This window comes from Pteropus alecto, unplaced genomic scaffold (genome assembly GCF_000325575.1).
Source record: "Pteropus alecto unplaced genomic scaffold, ASM32557v1 scaffold45, whole genome shotgun sequence".
In the NCBI taxonomy this organism is placed as follows: domain Eukaryota; kingdom Metazoa; phylum Chordata; class Mammalia; order Chiroptera; family Pteropodidae; genus Pteropus; species Pteropus alecto.
Genome location: NW_006442491.1, coordinates 30458334 through 30474344, shown reverse-complemented (window position 1 = coordinate 30474344; position 16011 = coordinate 30458334). Strand labels below are relative to the sequence as shown.

At 54.9% G+C, this 16011-nt stretch overlaps 1 protein-coding gene across 2 annotated transcripts in view; it reads left to right on the top strand.

Annotated features, from left to right (window-relative positions):
• Window positions 1-16011, top strand: part of SULF2 (sulfatase 2) — a 106891-nt gene that overhangs the window by 83560 nt on the left and 7320 nt on the right. For both annotated transcript variants that reach the window (XM_006921896.3, XM_025040050.1), the window contains exons 6-11: window positions 2493-2643; window positions 3462-3637; window positions 6176-6304; window positions 7561-7617; window positions 8076-8205; window positions 10044-10236. In XM_006921896.3, the coding sequence (XP_006921958.1) occupies window positions 2493-2643; window positions 3462-3637; window positions 6176-6304; window positions 7561-7617; window positions 8076-8205; window positions 10044-10236 (836 nt within the window). The remainder of the gene's footprint in view (window positions 1-2492; window positions 2644-3461; window positions 3638-6175; window positions 6305-7560; window positions 7618-8075; window positions 8206-10043; window positions 10237-16011) is intronic.

Below are 16011 nucleotides of genomic sequence, written 5' to 3'. Positions count from 1 at the left end.
TTCAGCAGGCGGCTGGGTTCCTGTGAAAACGCCACACCCTCTCTGAGGGAGCCTGGCCTCCTGCAGGTGACCAGTAAGCTAGCACTGGCCCCAGGCGGGACCTGGGCTCTGCAGCCTCCTGCCTGTCAGAGGAGGGGCCGCTGACCCCCGACAGACACCCCAGCTCCCAGCTGCTCTCAGGGCAGACACCAGCCTCGTAGACTCTTAATAGACTCAGAGGCGATGGCTCAAAATTGCCTTCTGGAATGCGGCCCCTTGGGCTGCCGGAACCATTTTCCCACACGTCCAGCAGCCCTTGGTGCAGCCCAGCCCCCAGCAACCCCTGCCGGCTCCTCGGTGGGGGCGTGGCGGGGGCTTGTTCCCAGGAGGCTCCCCACGAGGGTCAGGCCCCAAGCTGCCCCACAGGAACACACCACAGTTGTCATGAGCAGAGGAGGCCGGGGGCCGGGTTGGGTTTAGTGACAGGAGACCCACGGGGACTGAGAGTGAAGTCCAGAAGGAACCTGGAGGCTGTGACGCACCTGCTCTGCATAGCAACCGTCTCCATAACTGTCAGGCTGCCTAGGCCTACAGCATCATCGCTTCTACCCTGAGAACTTTCCAATATTCGGGAGGCTGTAAAGGTTCTGATGTGGCCTGCGAGAGGGAGGGGAGTTCAGCCACTGACACAATGTGTTTTGGCCTCCCCCACACCCTGCAGCCCCTTGCTCCCTTAATGTCCATTTTGAAAAGCCTTTTATCTTCAAGCAATGAAAACAACTTTTATTTGTAGCTTTGCCTGGGGCTCGGGTAAGATCTGGGAGTACCTGGCCCTCAAATATCAGACCTAGTGGGAGGGGCGCCCACTATTTGTGGGTTTTAAATAGAGCTTCCTGTCCATGGTGTCCCCCATCCAGAATCCCCCTGTTCAATAGCTCAGATCTGCTCTCGGTTTGGGACAGAGTAATATGTTACTGGAATCATCTGAAAACTTCCGAGGCCATGGACTGAATTAACCCAGGTGTTTTTGCTGCTTTGTCCTCTAGCAAGAACGTCTTGGCCAAAGTTTTGCTCAAACACTTATGGACATGAGGGTCTCTGGTCAGGGAAGTGTTTATGTAGCCAACCATACCTGCTTCTGGAGTTCAAACCCCCAGTTCTGCTTTTGGCAAGTTAGTTCCCTTACTGGGCCTCAGTTTCCTCATTTCTCACATAAGAATAAAATTAGCTGCAGCTCCTAAGATGGTTACGAATATTAAATGAGATGGCATAAGGCAAAGCTGTGCCCAGCACACAGTAAGAGCTCAGCGGAGGTCAAGGTTATCAGATTTGTCTGTCATCACAGCTGACCCCACAGCAGAAGTCTCGGAGTCCAAGGGCTCTAGCACTGTGGGCAGAATCCCAAACTTCTCAGATGCTCCATTTTCTTTCTTAAATGGGAGGGTAAACGAAACAGAATGAATAACTGTGACAACTTAAGTCACAGAATGTGGCGTGTCCCCAATGTACACAGTCACAGGCCAACCTCACGACGTTGGCCATGCATGCATGACTCATTTATTTACTTTTTGAATCAATTTCCTTTTTTTTAAACAAAATCTATTGCAAAAGGAAATTCTGAGTCGTGCCATACCATGATATCTATCACTTGCTGTCTGCCCAAGGTCACTGAAAACTAAACCCAGCACTGCGAAGGCAGAATCGGGCGCTGTGCCCACCGAAGGCCTCGAACATGAGCCTCTCTAACCCTCTTCCCACTTAAAAAAAAAAAAATGTGCAGCTCGCTGCCCGCGTTCATTTTCCATCAGGCGTAGGAATGGCGCCTTTTCTAGGATTTGACACGTTCCGCGATCCAGCGACTAAAAACAAAGCTATAAAGTAGAATGATGTCATTTGTTCCTAAAGACTACGGATATACTAGAGCGATGCGAAACTAATCGTGAAAGCGAGATATTTCATGGCAGACTTTGGGGGTGAGGTAAGGACAGAAATCCGCGCGTTATCTCGGGGTAAAACGCTGCGTCCCCAAGTGCCACCGCAAGGATCCCCAAAGCAAACGGGGAAAGGATTAAACAGAAAGGAGGGCAATCCCAGACGGGCCTTCAGGACAGACGGGCACCGGGCTGAGGCTTTGGCCTTGTGCCGGACGTGCTGGCAGCTGGAGTGGGAGGGGCTCGCTCCCTCTGCGCCTCTTACGGCCGTCCGGCGCGTGCACCCCACATACAGACGGACGCTGACCGCACGCTGAGCAGAGGCCCTGACATTCCAGTGTCCGGTTCGCCCCAGACGGGGGTGTTTCCCACCGGGCTGCAGACACGGCTCAGGGCGGGTGCTCAGTGTGGGCGGACTGGGGGCCGGCCCCGCACCCTCTGGCCTGACTGTGTGTGTGTGTGTGTTTGTGTCCCACCGGGCTGCAGACACGGCTCAGGGCGGGTGCGCACCGGCAGTGTGGGCGGGCTGGGGGCCGGCCCCGCACCCTCTGGCCTGACTGTGTGTGTGTTTGCACCCACCAGCACGCCCAGCTACAACTACGCGCCCAACCCCGACAAGCACTGGATCATGCGCTACACGGGCCCCATGAAGCCCATTCACATGGAATTCACCAACATGCTCCAGCGGAAGCGCCTGCAGACGCTCATGTCCGTGGACGACTCCATGGAGACGGTAGGCCGCCCTCCTCCTGCCGCTCACCTCTCTGCCCTCCGCCCCGCCCCAGTGTCCTTAGCGGGGAGGCCGGGAGACAGAATGGAAGGCGCTGTTCCCGGCCTGGGGAGAACGGCCCCAGCAGTCCCGACAGGACCCCGCCTTCCCAAGACGCCCCTTCTGGCTCCGCTCCCTTCGATACAGTAGCCACGCGTGGTTATTTCCACTTTTTAACAGCTTTATTGAGATGTAATTCACATACCATATAATTCACCCAATTAAGGTGTACAATTCAGTGGTTTTGATATATGTGCAGAGTTGTGCGGTCATGGCCACAATCTATTTTAGGACATTTTTTAGTACCCCCAAAATAGACCTCGCAGCCCTTAGTCATCACCCTTCAAAGCCCCCTTACCCTTCATCCTTAGGCAACCAGTAATCTGCTTCGTGTCTCCTGCCAAGACCCACTTCATTCATTCATTCATTCATTCATTCATTTGTTAAGTGCCCGTGCACATGGAGGAGACAGCAGGGAACTAAGTGACAAAAGTCCCTCCTGGGATGGCGCTTTCATTCTCATGCAGGGAGACAGACAATCCACAAATAAGTAGAAGAGATAGAAGATGAGAAGAACAGGGACAGGAGGTGACAGGAGGTGGGAAGGCTGCATGGGACAGCCCAGGGCCCCGCCGAGAGGTGACGGTTGAACCACCGAGGACGCCCTGGAGCAGGAGAGGGTCGGGGCCTGAGACCTAAGCACCTGTCAGGCTAGGGGCGAGAGGGGCCGGGCGCTGGGAGCCCTGGCCTTCCCACACACTCACCTGCCGCCCGGGTCCCAGCTCTACAACATGCTGGTGGAGACGGGCGAGCTGGACAACACCTACCTCGTGTACACCGCCGACCACGGCTACCACATCGGCCAGTTCGGCCTGGTGAAGGGGAAGTCCATGCCATACGAGTTCGACATCAGGGTCCCGTTCTACGTGAGGGGCCCCAACGTGGAGGCTGGCTCGCTGTAAGTGTGTCACCCCCCCTCCCCCACCCCAGAGCCCCAGAGTCCCAGTGAGGCCTCCACGCTCCACTGGCGTCTGGGCAAGGAGCAGGCAGTTCAGCAGTGAGCCAGTGCCCTGAGCAGTACACGGTCTGGGCAGAACCTCGGTGCCAAGTGAAACAGTGATCCTGTCACCCGGAGTGTGGATTCTGACGCATTTTATACCCTCTGTCGGGGAAGGAGAGGCCAGGAGCCCTTAGCACCTGTGAAAACAGATTGCGGTGGGCTGTGTGCCAGGGAATCAGGGAGTGGGCTGCGTGTGTGTCCCCGCCGGCAGGTGGGAATGCCACCTTGATTTCTTCTCTGGCCCAGGCACGCCTGGAGTCTGCTGGTTGTCAGGGAGGAACCCCACTGCCTCGGCGAGGAGTGATGGGTGGAAGTGATTGCAAGATCCGCTGACCCAGCTCAGGCTGCAGCACAAAGGGGACCTGGGTCCCTTCCCGTCCCTCCTTGAGGATCACATGGGCCCTCCGCCAGCATTCCCCGTGGGTTAACCTTTGGGATGACACGTTCTGGCGGCAAAAATGCCATGTCTGGCTTGGGGAGTGGTAGAAAGGCCAGTAATGATAGGAGCAGCTTCCTCGGATCAGCAGGGACATTATGGAGACCAAGTCAAATGGTTTTTCGAAATGCAGGTAAATCGCCGTTAAGGTGATTATTTGGTCTCACTTCCGAATGAGCCCAGAGCTTGAACAAGACACACACAGGCTCTGACGTGGCTTGCTGCACAGTGCCCCCTACATGGGACTGGCGCTGCCGTGTGGGAACAGAGACGTTCCCGCTGCCTTAGACCCTTGGTGACAGTTCCAGGAGGCAGGCTGTGTGAGTTCAAGCCCAGCCTCGTCCCTCTGTCTCTGCCAGCCTCCGTCAGATCACTCCCTGTCTCTGGCTCTCTGAGGCCCCACCTGTAATCACAGCTGTAATAATAATAGCTGTGTTTACATAGCGTTTGTTCTTCAGGCCCACGCCTGAGCACTTTGCATCCACCTGATTCATTTAAGCATCACAACAGCCCTGAGAGGTAGATGCTGTTATTATCCGCATTTGATACCTAAGGAAACTGAGGCCCAGAGGGGTTTAGCTGCCTGAGGTCACATGGCACATAAGGGAAGGAGCTGAAATTTGAAGCCAGGAGTCTCTGCTCCTGTCTGCCACTCTGTACTACCGCTCCAAAACCTTGAGCCACCCCTGTGAACAGAATTTCACCCACTAAGGGCTGTATAAGCACTGACATCGTGGGTTTGGTCAGCCTCGGAGTCTGCGATCTGGGTCCTAGAACCAAAAACCACACCCCAAGTAGAGAAGAGAGAGTGCTGATGTTCACTTTGGAGCTGAAGACACAGAATATCGGTGCAAGCAGAAATGGCCCTCAAACTGGGTAAGACATGTAAGATAAAAGGGAATGCAGCAAGTAAAGTAACTGGAAAGTCTAAGGCTAGCCTGGCTTCAGGCATGGCTGGATCCAGCAGTCACGTGACGACATCAGGACCCTCTCATTTTTTTATCTCAGCCCTGATTCTTTGGAACCAGCTTCATGCTCAGGCAGGCTTCTCTCTCTCTCCCGGTGGCAGAGTCACCATGACGTTCAGCCATCCAGCTTAGGAAACCAAACTGGTTCGAACAGGAGTCTGGGGGTGACTCTCACTGGACTGTCTTGGCTCACGTACCCCACTTCCCCGCCCACGGGATAAATGCAGAGGACCTGCACTCACACAGCCTGCCTCCCGGACTGTCCAGCAAGTGTCCTTGCGGGTGACATTTATGGCAGCTTGCCTCTTGAAAGCCAGCCGGGGGAGCGTAACAGATGAGGGAGACACAGCTAGCAAGACAGAGTTGTACGTCATGTACTGTAACCACAGAGTGACGTCCTGCCACCTTTGCCAGTTCTGTTAGTTTGTCCCCACCTCGAGGGGACGGATCGCAGGAAGGTGTGAACACCAGAGGGTGAGGATCAGAGGACCCCGTAGTCTGCCACAGGCTCCTTGAGCAAAGAGCTACGGCGGGGAGGGAGGAGGCTGTGCCGGGGATCGGAGGAAGAACTTTCCGGCAGAGGGGACAGCAAGGGTAAAGGCCCTGAAGCCAGACTGTGCCTGGCCTGCCAGGGACAGCAAGGGGGCCAGCGTTTGCCTCAGAGGGTCAGAGATGGGTCCAGGGGAAGGTTCGGGGTCTGAGGTGGCTCTTAAAGGTGGGTGCCCTTTGTTCAGATAGTGAGGAGCCGGGAGGGAATTCCTGGCAGAAGAAACAACCACACAGACTGGGGGGGGTCAGGGGCTGCTGGGGTGTGTCCAGGGCACAGAGGTAAGGGATGGGGGAGGGGCGGGTCCAGCTGACCTGGGCCACAGAGGGGAGCGTTGAGGGCTGAGGTGGTGACATGGTCTCGGCTCCCGCACCTTCGGGGCCTCAGTCCCTGCTGGCCTCCATTCCCCCAGCCTCCCCTCTCCCAAGTGAAGGAGGCTGGGCACCACCGCTCAGAGCCAAGTCCACTCTCCCTGCCGCCCCCAGGAACCCCCACATCGTCCTCAACATTGACCTGGCCCCCACCATCCTGGACATCGCGGGTCTGGACATCCCCTCGGATATGGATGGGAAGTCCATCCTCAAGTTGCTGGACACGGAGCGGCCGGTGAATCGGTGAGGAGGGGAGCCAAGCAGGCAGTGGAGGGAAGGAGCGCCGGGCCCCCCACCTGCGTGAACACTTGGCCAAACCGTGTGGGTCTGGGGTCCCCCATCTGGACCACTTCCCTGCCCTGGGAGAGAGGAATTTGTGTAAAACTCAAAATAGCAAGAACAGGAGGTAACACGGATGAAGCGCTTCCTGTGAGCTAGGCCTTGTTCTGAGTACTCTGCGGGGGATTTTTATCATGTTGATCTTCACGATACCCCAGCGAGGTAGGCATTGCTTGTTATGGTCCCCTTTTACCAATTTGGGACTCAAACCCCAGAGAGGTAAGGTGATTTGTCGGAGGTCCCTCAGCACGTCGGGCCCCAACTCCGGCGTCCAGACCCGAGACTAGAGGCTGCTGCCCTGATCACCATGCTCTGTGCCTTTAATGCCCGATAGCGTGATGGGAACACATTCCCAGGTGTCCTGGAGGCAGAGAAGGGAACCGAGATGGTGAGCAAACCACAGGCAAAATGGGAAGGTGAGCTGAGCCTGCTGGGGACAGAAAAGGAAACGTAGCCACTGATGTGGCAAGAGCGACATCTGGTGGTCATCATTGTAACTGCCCACTAGGTCCACGGCCCCAGGACCCTGAGTGCTGCAACCTCTTGCTTGCACGTCCTGCAGCTCAGCAGGTCCAGCCCTGGTGGGCGCTGTCCCTTCACATCTGGCTGCCCAGGAGGGGGACAGCTTCTGTTGACCCTCCCCCACTCCCGACTGAGATTTTATAAGCTATCAGGGTATAAAATGGCAGGTTTAGGGGGCGGGGGCTGGGTTGGGAGCCACAGTACCTGGGAGTGAGGGGCAGGATGGAAGCTTCCTCTCCCAGCCTGAGTCCCTATCTGGGAAATGGAAATGACAGCGTGACATTGCATGAAATGCATAAATTACACAAATCCAACTATAAAGGGTCAAAGAAGAAAAATCTTCTCCAAAACACAATGTAATTCACCCGAAGTCGGGACAGCCACTCCATCCAGGGCTGGCCTAAGAGGAAGCGGTCTCCTTCAACACTGGCGGGCATTGTTGGACTTCCACGCATGGCCACGTGCGACTTCGACCTAGGTCATCTCTGCCCCATGTGCCTCCAGACCCGAGTAGGCATCAAAGCCTTTCCCATGCTCAGCTCAGCCCCTCACCCCGTCTCCTCCTGGGTCCCCGGGGTCTGTGCTGGCTCTGGGCACCATCCCTTGATGAGAAGACGAAGGTGTGCTTTTTTTCCTAGGTTTCACTTGAAAAAGAAGATGAGAGTCTGGCGGGACTCCTTCCTGGTGGAGAGAGGGTGAGTGCCAGATCGCGAGGAGCCACCCAGGCACCACCCCCACCACCCTACCCCAGAAAGCTCCTGGCAGACGCACCTGCACACGTGCTATTAGAGACCTCACTGTCGGGCCGCAGGGAGAATGCTGTCATTGTCAGACCTTCCGACAGTGGCTGGGAACTTGGGTCCACCACTTCCTGACACACGGTGCTACAGAATTTGTACCTACGGTTGATGCAGAATTTGCCTCTGGGGGCCACGTGTTTTCTGCTGCCTGTACAACGTCTTAAATGTTTTTAAATTTATTATCGACTCATGCAGCTTTTTTAAATTCCCATTTCTTGAAGACGTGGCCAGGCTGGACCTGCATCCTCCACGGAGGTGCCACACCAGGGTAGAGTGGGGTCTGCCTCACAGGTGGGCCACCCGCTCCTGCCGAGCCGAGAGGCCAGCCCCGTGTCCCACTGTCTGCCCCACAGCAAACTGCTCCACAAGAGGGACAGTGACAAGGTGGATGCCCAGGAGGAGAATTTCCTGCCCAAGTACCAGCGCGTGAAAGACCTGTGCCAGCGTGCCGAGTACCGGACCGCGTGTGAGCAGCTGGGCCAGGTGAGGAGGCGCGGCTGGGCCCCCGGGCCAGGGACAGGTGCCCCTCTGCCCTTCCTCCTCTCCCAGCGGCTGCCCCTCCCAACTGCAGCCCAGCAAGTCCAGCAGAGCCAGCGAGGCCAGTGGCCCCAAAATGTGGTATTTTGCTCCCATGTGACACCCAGGATGATGCCGGGTGGTACAGGTGACACTCAGAAAGCAGTTCCTTTCTGAGCGGCCTTTGATCCTGGTGATGTCAGAGGACAAGTCTTTGGGTATGCAAGGGTCGTCAGCTCCTGATCCCGCTTTAACAAAGGCTCAGCACAGCTCTGCACAGCGTTTATACTAACTGTATTTTTATTGTGTTCACTTCTATAGGCTCCTCCTCGTGGCTGACTTTACACTTATAGGAGGAATAGGAAATTGCCTTTTAAAATAAATTTAGGTTTAAAAAAGTGAACTGATCTCAAGAGAAATAGTAAAGAAATTATAATCCAAATAGCATTTACAGATAGCAGAAATGGGCTGATGTTCGAGGGAGTCTGAACTAGGCTTTTCTGAAGCCTGGAAGGCCTGGCGAGAAGGGAGGGGGCAGGGCCTTGGAAAGGGCCACAAGCAGGAGGCAGGGGGAACAGGGGAGGGGACGGGGGAAGGCTGATGAGCAGGAGGGGCAGGCGGGGGTGGCCTAGCCTGGTTCAAGGGGCACAGCAGGTGCACCCCAGCCTGTGGGTCGCAACTTTGAGCTCATCCACGGCGGTTCGGGCCTGGAGGTGCATGCCTGGTTCTCAGATGAGAAGCAGCAGCACCAGGGCCTTCGGATTCCATTTCTCATTAATAAACCTTGCCAAGGCCGAGGCACGAGTTGGGTGGGTTTCTTACAGGCTGCATCTGGGCAGCTCCATCCCATCACTAGACAAGGAATGGGGACCAGCCAGCCTCCAGGCCGCGTGCCCTGCCCAGCGTTTGCTCGTAACCCCCAGGCCCCTCCCCGTGGAGGCCATCCTGCCAGCGAAGCAGCCAGTCTGTGCCACTGGGCAGAGCTTTGGGTCTTGCTGCTCCATTGCAGCTGCATTCACTGCGTGCCTCTGTTGCCTGGCACTGTTCCAGACACTGTCCCAGACACTGTTCCAGGCACTGAGGCGACAGCCTCGATGCCCTTCTGGCCCCCCTATAGCTGACATTCTGGAGAGAGCTCGGCCGTGGGTTTGTACAGAGAGCCCAGAAGTGGTTTCAATTTCAGTTCTGAACTATAAGGAATAGCCAGTGAGGCCGGGGGGCCTTTACCCCCTGAAATTGTTGTCAAATCCCCCGCACCCCAGAGGGTAGGGGAGGGGCGAGGGGAGGTATCTGTACGTCCAGACAGATTATCAGGGCATACTACATGGCCCAACAGAGTGCCGGACTTGGGGTTTGGGGCCTAGACCAGCAGGGCAGACATCAGTCCCTGGCCCCTGGACTTACAGCTGTAGGACCTGCAGGATCCCTGTCCTGGATGCCCACCCACTGCGGGATGCAGTTATGGCCCCGCTGGCTGGGCCGGCCTCTGAGTGCCGTTTGCATGTCGTAGCTCTTGCTGTGGCTTCTAGGAGTGCCGTGTCCCACGTGGGAGCCACGCTCTCCAGCCTCAGTGCTTCCCCGTGACCGGGACTCACGCTGTTCCCCTCACTCCCTTTCTGTGCTTCTCCCACAGTGGACGGGTGTCTGTCTGTCACTGAGTGAATAGTTCCGGGAACGGAGCTCCTTGAGCCCGTGTCCCCACCAGGGCAGGGAGGGGAAGTCTCAGGGTGGACAGAAGCCGCGGGGGAAGTGGACGGGCCAGCCGGCCAAGCCTCGGCGCCTGAGGCCCTCACCGTGTCTTGCAGAAGTGGCAGTGTGTGGAGGACGCCACGGGGACATTGAAGCTGCACAAGTGCAAGGGCCCAGCGCGGCCTGGGGACAGAGCCCTGTCCAACCTGGTACCCAAGTACTACGGGCCGGGCAGCGAGGCCTGCACCTGTGACGGCAGCGACCACCAGCTCAGCCTGCCTGGACGCCGGAAAAAGTTCTTCAAGAAGAGTGAGTGTGGCAGCCTGGGAGGGGAGGGCTCACGCCTGTGGAGCCCCATTCGTTCAAATAGTCAGCCAGGGAGCTGGCGCCACAGTGAAAGCCCTGACGATCCACCCATTGCACTGGCTACAAGGGACGGGAGCGAAGAGGGAAGACGATCAGGGGGTCTGAGTGTGCCAAGCGCTGCGAAGGGCAGTAAGGTAGCGGGCGGAGACCAGCCAGGGGCCCATCACGCTGCACTGCGGGCTCCGCACTCTGACACGGGGAGCCCCCAGAGGGTTTGAGTCGAGCCAGGGTCAGATTTGTGTTTCCAAAGGTCCCACCCCTCCCCACCGGCAGCTGCCACGTCAGCGGGCTGGCACGGGGCAGGAGCAGAAGCAGGAAAACCAGTAGGAGCCTGGCCCTGAGCCCTCGCGCGGAGCCGCGGGGACTTGCGCGAGGCTGGCCGGGCTCTGGCAGTGAGGAGAAGGGAGGGGGCCGCCAGGACAGGCTGCGACCGCTGGTCCTCAGTATTCGCGGAGTCCATATCTGCAAGTTCACTGTCTCCCTGCAGTTTATTTGTAGCCTTCCCACCCCACCTCCCCTCCCCCACCCAACCACTGCTCGAGGTGCTCTCATGGTCGTTTGTGGGCACGTGCAGAGCGGCAAAAATATTTGAGTCGCCCAACGTGCATGGCCCCAGCCGAGGCTGAACGAGGAGACGCTCTGCCTCCTTGGCTCAGCTTCATCCTCTACGCAGGTGTCCTCGTCACGTCTCTTTAGTGTCACGCTTCTCACGTTTGTCCTTTTTCCAGTGACTTCCTGTTTCAGACAGCCCCCGCGCTCAGGGCCGAGGTGCTGAGCGGTGTTCCTGCAGCGGGAAGGCCGTAGCTGCGGGAGATACGCGGGTTAGATAAGCTCGTGTGAGTGATGGAGCTGTTGGCCATGACTTCGGTGTTAATGGACCGACAGCATGTAGTCAAGGAGGCGTCTGTCTTTCCACAGAAACACACACAAAACAGGGTTATGGGACCGGAGGCTCACAAGAACCTCACCCTGTATTTCCCCTAGAAGCAATGGTTCACAAATTCATGTTTACAGTGATATAGAACAGAATTACCGCAAATCACGAGAACAGACTAGGGAGTGGGGAAAAGCCGCCCACCCCAAGTGCAGAAGCTGTCTGAGCCTTCACGTGTCTCCCCCAGCAGGGGCGGAAAGAGCACAGGCAGTTAGCCAGCAAGCAGAGAGTAGAGAGCCCAAGTCCTCTAGATATGGCTGGGAGACTCAGCCGTCACCCTGAGCTAGTCACGGCCCCCTTCCAAGCTCAGCTTCCCAGGGGAAGGATGACCCCTGCCTGACGTTCAGGTGAGAATGCTCCCGAGCTTTGACAATGCCCAGCAGGCTGCTGGGTGCTAGGACTTGGTCTCTGTGAGACCTGGTCAGCTGGCCATAAGTGTCCCCTCTGGAGCTGGACAATTTCCCCTGCTGCCCATTGTTCCGCGCCTCTAACTCAAGGACAGCCAAAGCCCAGTGAGACATTTTAGTTCTGTTTTTTACCTGTCACAAAATATATATACTACTGTTCACCATCTTAACCGTTTTTAAGTGTAGAGTTCAGTGACATTAAGTACATTCACGCTGTCATGCAGCCATCATCACCATCCGTCTCCAGAACTTTTTATCTTGCAAAACTGAAACTCTACAGCCATTAAACAGTGACACCCCGTCATCCTCCCCCACCCTCTGCAACCACCGTTCAGCTGAATGAATTTGACTACTCAAGTACCTCACGTTAAGTGGAATCATAGTATTTAGTCTTTTGTGCCTGGCTTGATTCACTTAGCACAGTGTCCTCAGGGTTCATCCATGTTGTAGCATGACAGAACCCCTTTCCTTTTTAAGGCTGAATGATCGTCCCTTGCAGCCTGATGAGGGCCTGGGGGTCCACTGGCCGGCTCTGAGGTCTCCCCGTGGTCCCTCTGGCCCGCAGTCCCTCAGCAGAGAACAAACACCTTCCTTATGGAGCGGATGGGTCTGTCCTGCTGCAAACAGCACTTCCCAGCTGACGGCCCCCATTTCATTCCCTCACAAGCTGAGCTGTAACTACCAAGCTAATCTTTTTTAGCAAATAAAATGATTGGTTTCTAGATTGGATTACACAGCTAACATCTCCTCGCTTCAACACATGGCACAGAGGATAAGCTTTAAATAATACTAGAACACTTGAGTCTCAATGAAGTTTTTTTTCCTTTTCCTATTAATGCTCAGAGGAAGGAAAAAGGCACCTAACTAGCCAAAGCTCATCTCAACCCCTGGCTTCGTCGGAGGACGGAGTAGCATCAAAGCCCCGTTTTGTGTTCACCGTACAAGCGCCTGGGAGCACAGTTGGTTACTCCTCATGACACAGGAAAGACGGGGTCACACAGCCCATGTGGGGATGGAGCCCCGTCTCCTGGCCCAACATGCTTACCCCTGCAGGTGGCTGCCAGCGAGATGCTTTCTGTCCCTCCTTTCCAGCAGCTAGCCTAGAGCACGGGGGTTCCCCAGAGGATGCTTGGCAATGAGGAGACATTTCCGGCTGTCGTAATTGTGTGGGGTTAGGGATGCTAGTGGCACCTAGTGAGGAGACACTGTGGATGCTGCTGAACATCCTATGATGCACAGGTCCGTCTCCCACCTCAAAGGCCTATCCGGCCCCGTAATGTCACTGGTTTTGAGGTTGAAAGGCCCAGGCCTGGGGTCGCCTGGACCCTGGCATGCTGCACTCCACTGGGTTGCTGGCTGTGGCCCAGGAGAGCCGGGCAGAGCCAGCCCACCCGGAACAGAGGAGAGCCCCGGGACCAGGAGGAGGAGATGGGGACACTGGGCGTGGGCGCAGTGCCCGGTGTTTATTCTTTTAATCTTCGAGTCCTCCCAGGTGCCAGAAGCTAAGGCTGCAGAGTCAAATGAGGGAGATGTTGATCCGACCTCGTGGATGAGACAAGGTGTAAGCTAGTTAACAAAATGGGAAGGTCACTTCCCTCGGTGAAAAATGGATGGAGGAAATGAACGGGGATGTAACCAAGTAGAAAGAGTGGCAGCTCTAGAATGGGTGGTTGGTTGACATTTAAGAGAGAGCCAGGTGACAGCTGCGGAGTCCCTAACCACAGAGCAGCTGCTCGGTGCCCACACCGGGTGCTGAAAACTTCACCAGTTCTGTTTCATGGCACCCTCTCAAGAGCCTTGTAAAGCAGGTACCGTCTTGAGAACACAGCTCCCCGGCCTGTGGTGGCTGTGCCTTTGCTCAGAATTTGCACCCGTGTAATCAGATCCTAGAGCCTGACGTCTCAGCCGATGGGTTATGAAGCCCCCTTCCCACTACGTGTGGAAGGGAGGGCACCTCTGGGACCCTGGAAACAAAGACAACTAGGCTGACAAGGAGAGTGAGTGGTGTGGCTTCGGTCCAGGGAAGGGTTTACACCGGCTGGCTGACCTCTTCTCCGAAGGGCCAGAGAGTAAATATTTGAGGCTCTGCAGGCTAAACTGTCTCAGTCTCAGTTACTCAGTCCCGTCACTGCAGCGAGAAAGCAGGCATGGACTCAGCAAAGGGATGAGAGTAGCTTATTTACAGAATCACGCAGAGAACCGAAGAGTTGGGGACCCCTGGGTTTGTGGCTGGGGGTGGAAAGTGGCAGCTGGCTCCCGAACAAGCAAGACAAAGCAGCAGAAAGAACCCAGTGGGTCTGTCACATGGCCTCTTGGGCGGGTGTGACTTGTTCCCACAGGGCGATCAGCTCCGTAGTGTTTCAGGGGCCCCGTCCTGTGGCTTCAGGGACACTGGACTCAGGAGAAAAGCCAAGGAGAAAGCTGCCCGAGGCCAGAAAAGGCCTGAGGCTTTGCCAAAGCAGCGATGCCTCTCCTGGACCTGGGCCCTTCGGCCCATCAACTCTGATACAGGGAGTCTGAGAATTGAAAGATGCCAGTATCTGCCCCCAATAGGTGGAGCAGCAAGACTGGACCCTGCAGCCCTAGGCCTGGTCCATTCAAGAGCGGGAGTCCCTTCCTGGGGGGCTCCCGCACCGCCGGCTTCCAGCCAGTCCTCAAGCCTTGGGCGCCACCTGGTGGTCACATTGAGCCCAACAGAAACCTGGGCCATGACTGCCTCCAAGCCCCCTCTAAAAAGATGAACTTTTAGGCTGAGGGCTCCATGCATGCTGGGGCCAGACCTGAGTGAAATGCAGGTTTAAAACAGGGGTGGTGGGGACTGTGGCAGACTGGAGAACACACTGCCAAGTCTAACAGCGCCACGCATCAGCTCCTACCGCCGTGCAGGTCTGTAGACCCAGTCAGGCACATTTTGTATTTTCCGAAGCCGGAAATCTACACTCCCATGTGACTACCCACTCCCATTTTTCTTAATGTTAGCAATTTGATCAAATTTGTCTTTTGATATACCATAGAAGATATGAGCAATCTAGGCTCTGATTTCTGCTTCCATACCCTCAGTTTACAATAGCTGACTTGAGCTTAGAAAAAGCATTTCTCTGCCCCGTCTCGCTGCCCACCTGGTGGAGAGCATCCAGCTCACTGCTGGGGAAGCTGAGACTCGGAGAAGCTAAGCGACCGCCCTAAGCCTCTCTCTTTTTATCCAGAAGAATTTGCTTCCTGGCACTTTTTTCTCCAATTAACGAGCTCAGGGTGGTTTTTTATTGCAGTATAATTGATACATAACATTAGTTTTCGGTTGTACAACACAGTGATTCAATACATGTACATACTGTGAAATGATGACCAAAGTCCAGTTTGACATCTGTCACCGTAGTTACACATTTTTTTGTGATGAGATGGACTCTCAGCAACTTTCAAATATGCAATGCAATGTTATTAAGTATAGTTACCATGCGTTACATCACCAGGACTTTTACAGTTGGAAGTTTGTACCTTTGACCCATTTTCCCCATTCCTCCCCCCCCCACCCCCGCCAACCTCTGGCAACCACCAACCTGTTCTCTATATGTATGAGCTCAGGGATTTTTTGTTTGTTTTTCTGGGTTTTTGTTTTTAAGATTCCACATATAAGTGAGATCACATGGTAATTGTCTTCCTCTGATTTATTTCACTTAGCATCATGCCCTCGAGGTCCATTATGTTGTCCACACTGCCTGCTTTTTATGGCTGAATCATAATAATTCATGTATTATCTATACCACATCTTTATCCATTCACCCGCCGATGGACACAGGTTGTTTCCCTGTTTTTGCTATTCTAAACAATACTGCAGTGAACATAGGGGTGCATGTATCTCTTCAAATTTGTGTTTTCGTTTTCTTTGGATAAACACCCAGGAGTAGAATAGCTGGGTCATAAGGTGGCTCTATTTTTAATTTATTTAGAAACCTCGATCCTGCTTTCCCTAGTGGCTGCACCAATTTGCTTTCCCACCAGCAGTGCACAGGGGGGGTTCCCTTTTCTCCACATCTTCACCGGCACTTATTTCTTGTCTTTTTAATAATAGTGGCCATTCTGACAAGTGGGAGGTGCTATCATTGTGGTTTTGATTTGCATTTCCCTGATGATCAGTGATGTTGAGGACATTTTCATTTATCTGTTGGGCATCTGTGTGTCTTTGGAAAAATGTCAGTTCAGATCCTCTGCCCATTTTTTAATCAGATTGTTTGTTGCTATTGAGTTGTATGAGTCTTTATACATTTTAGATATTAACCCCTTATCAGTCATAAATGGATATTGGATTTCGTCAGATGCTTTTTCTGCATCTATTGAGATCATGTAATTTTTATCCTTCATTTTGTTAATGGGGTGTAT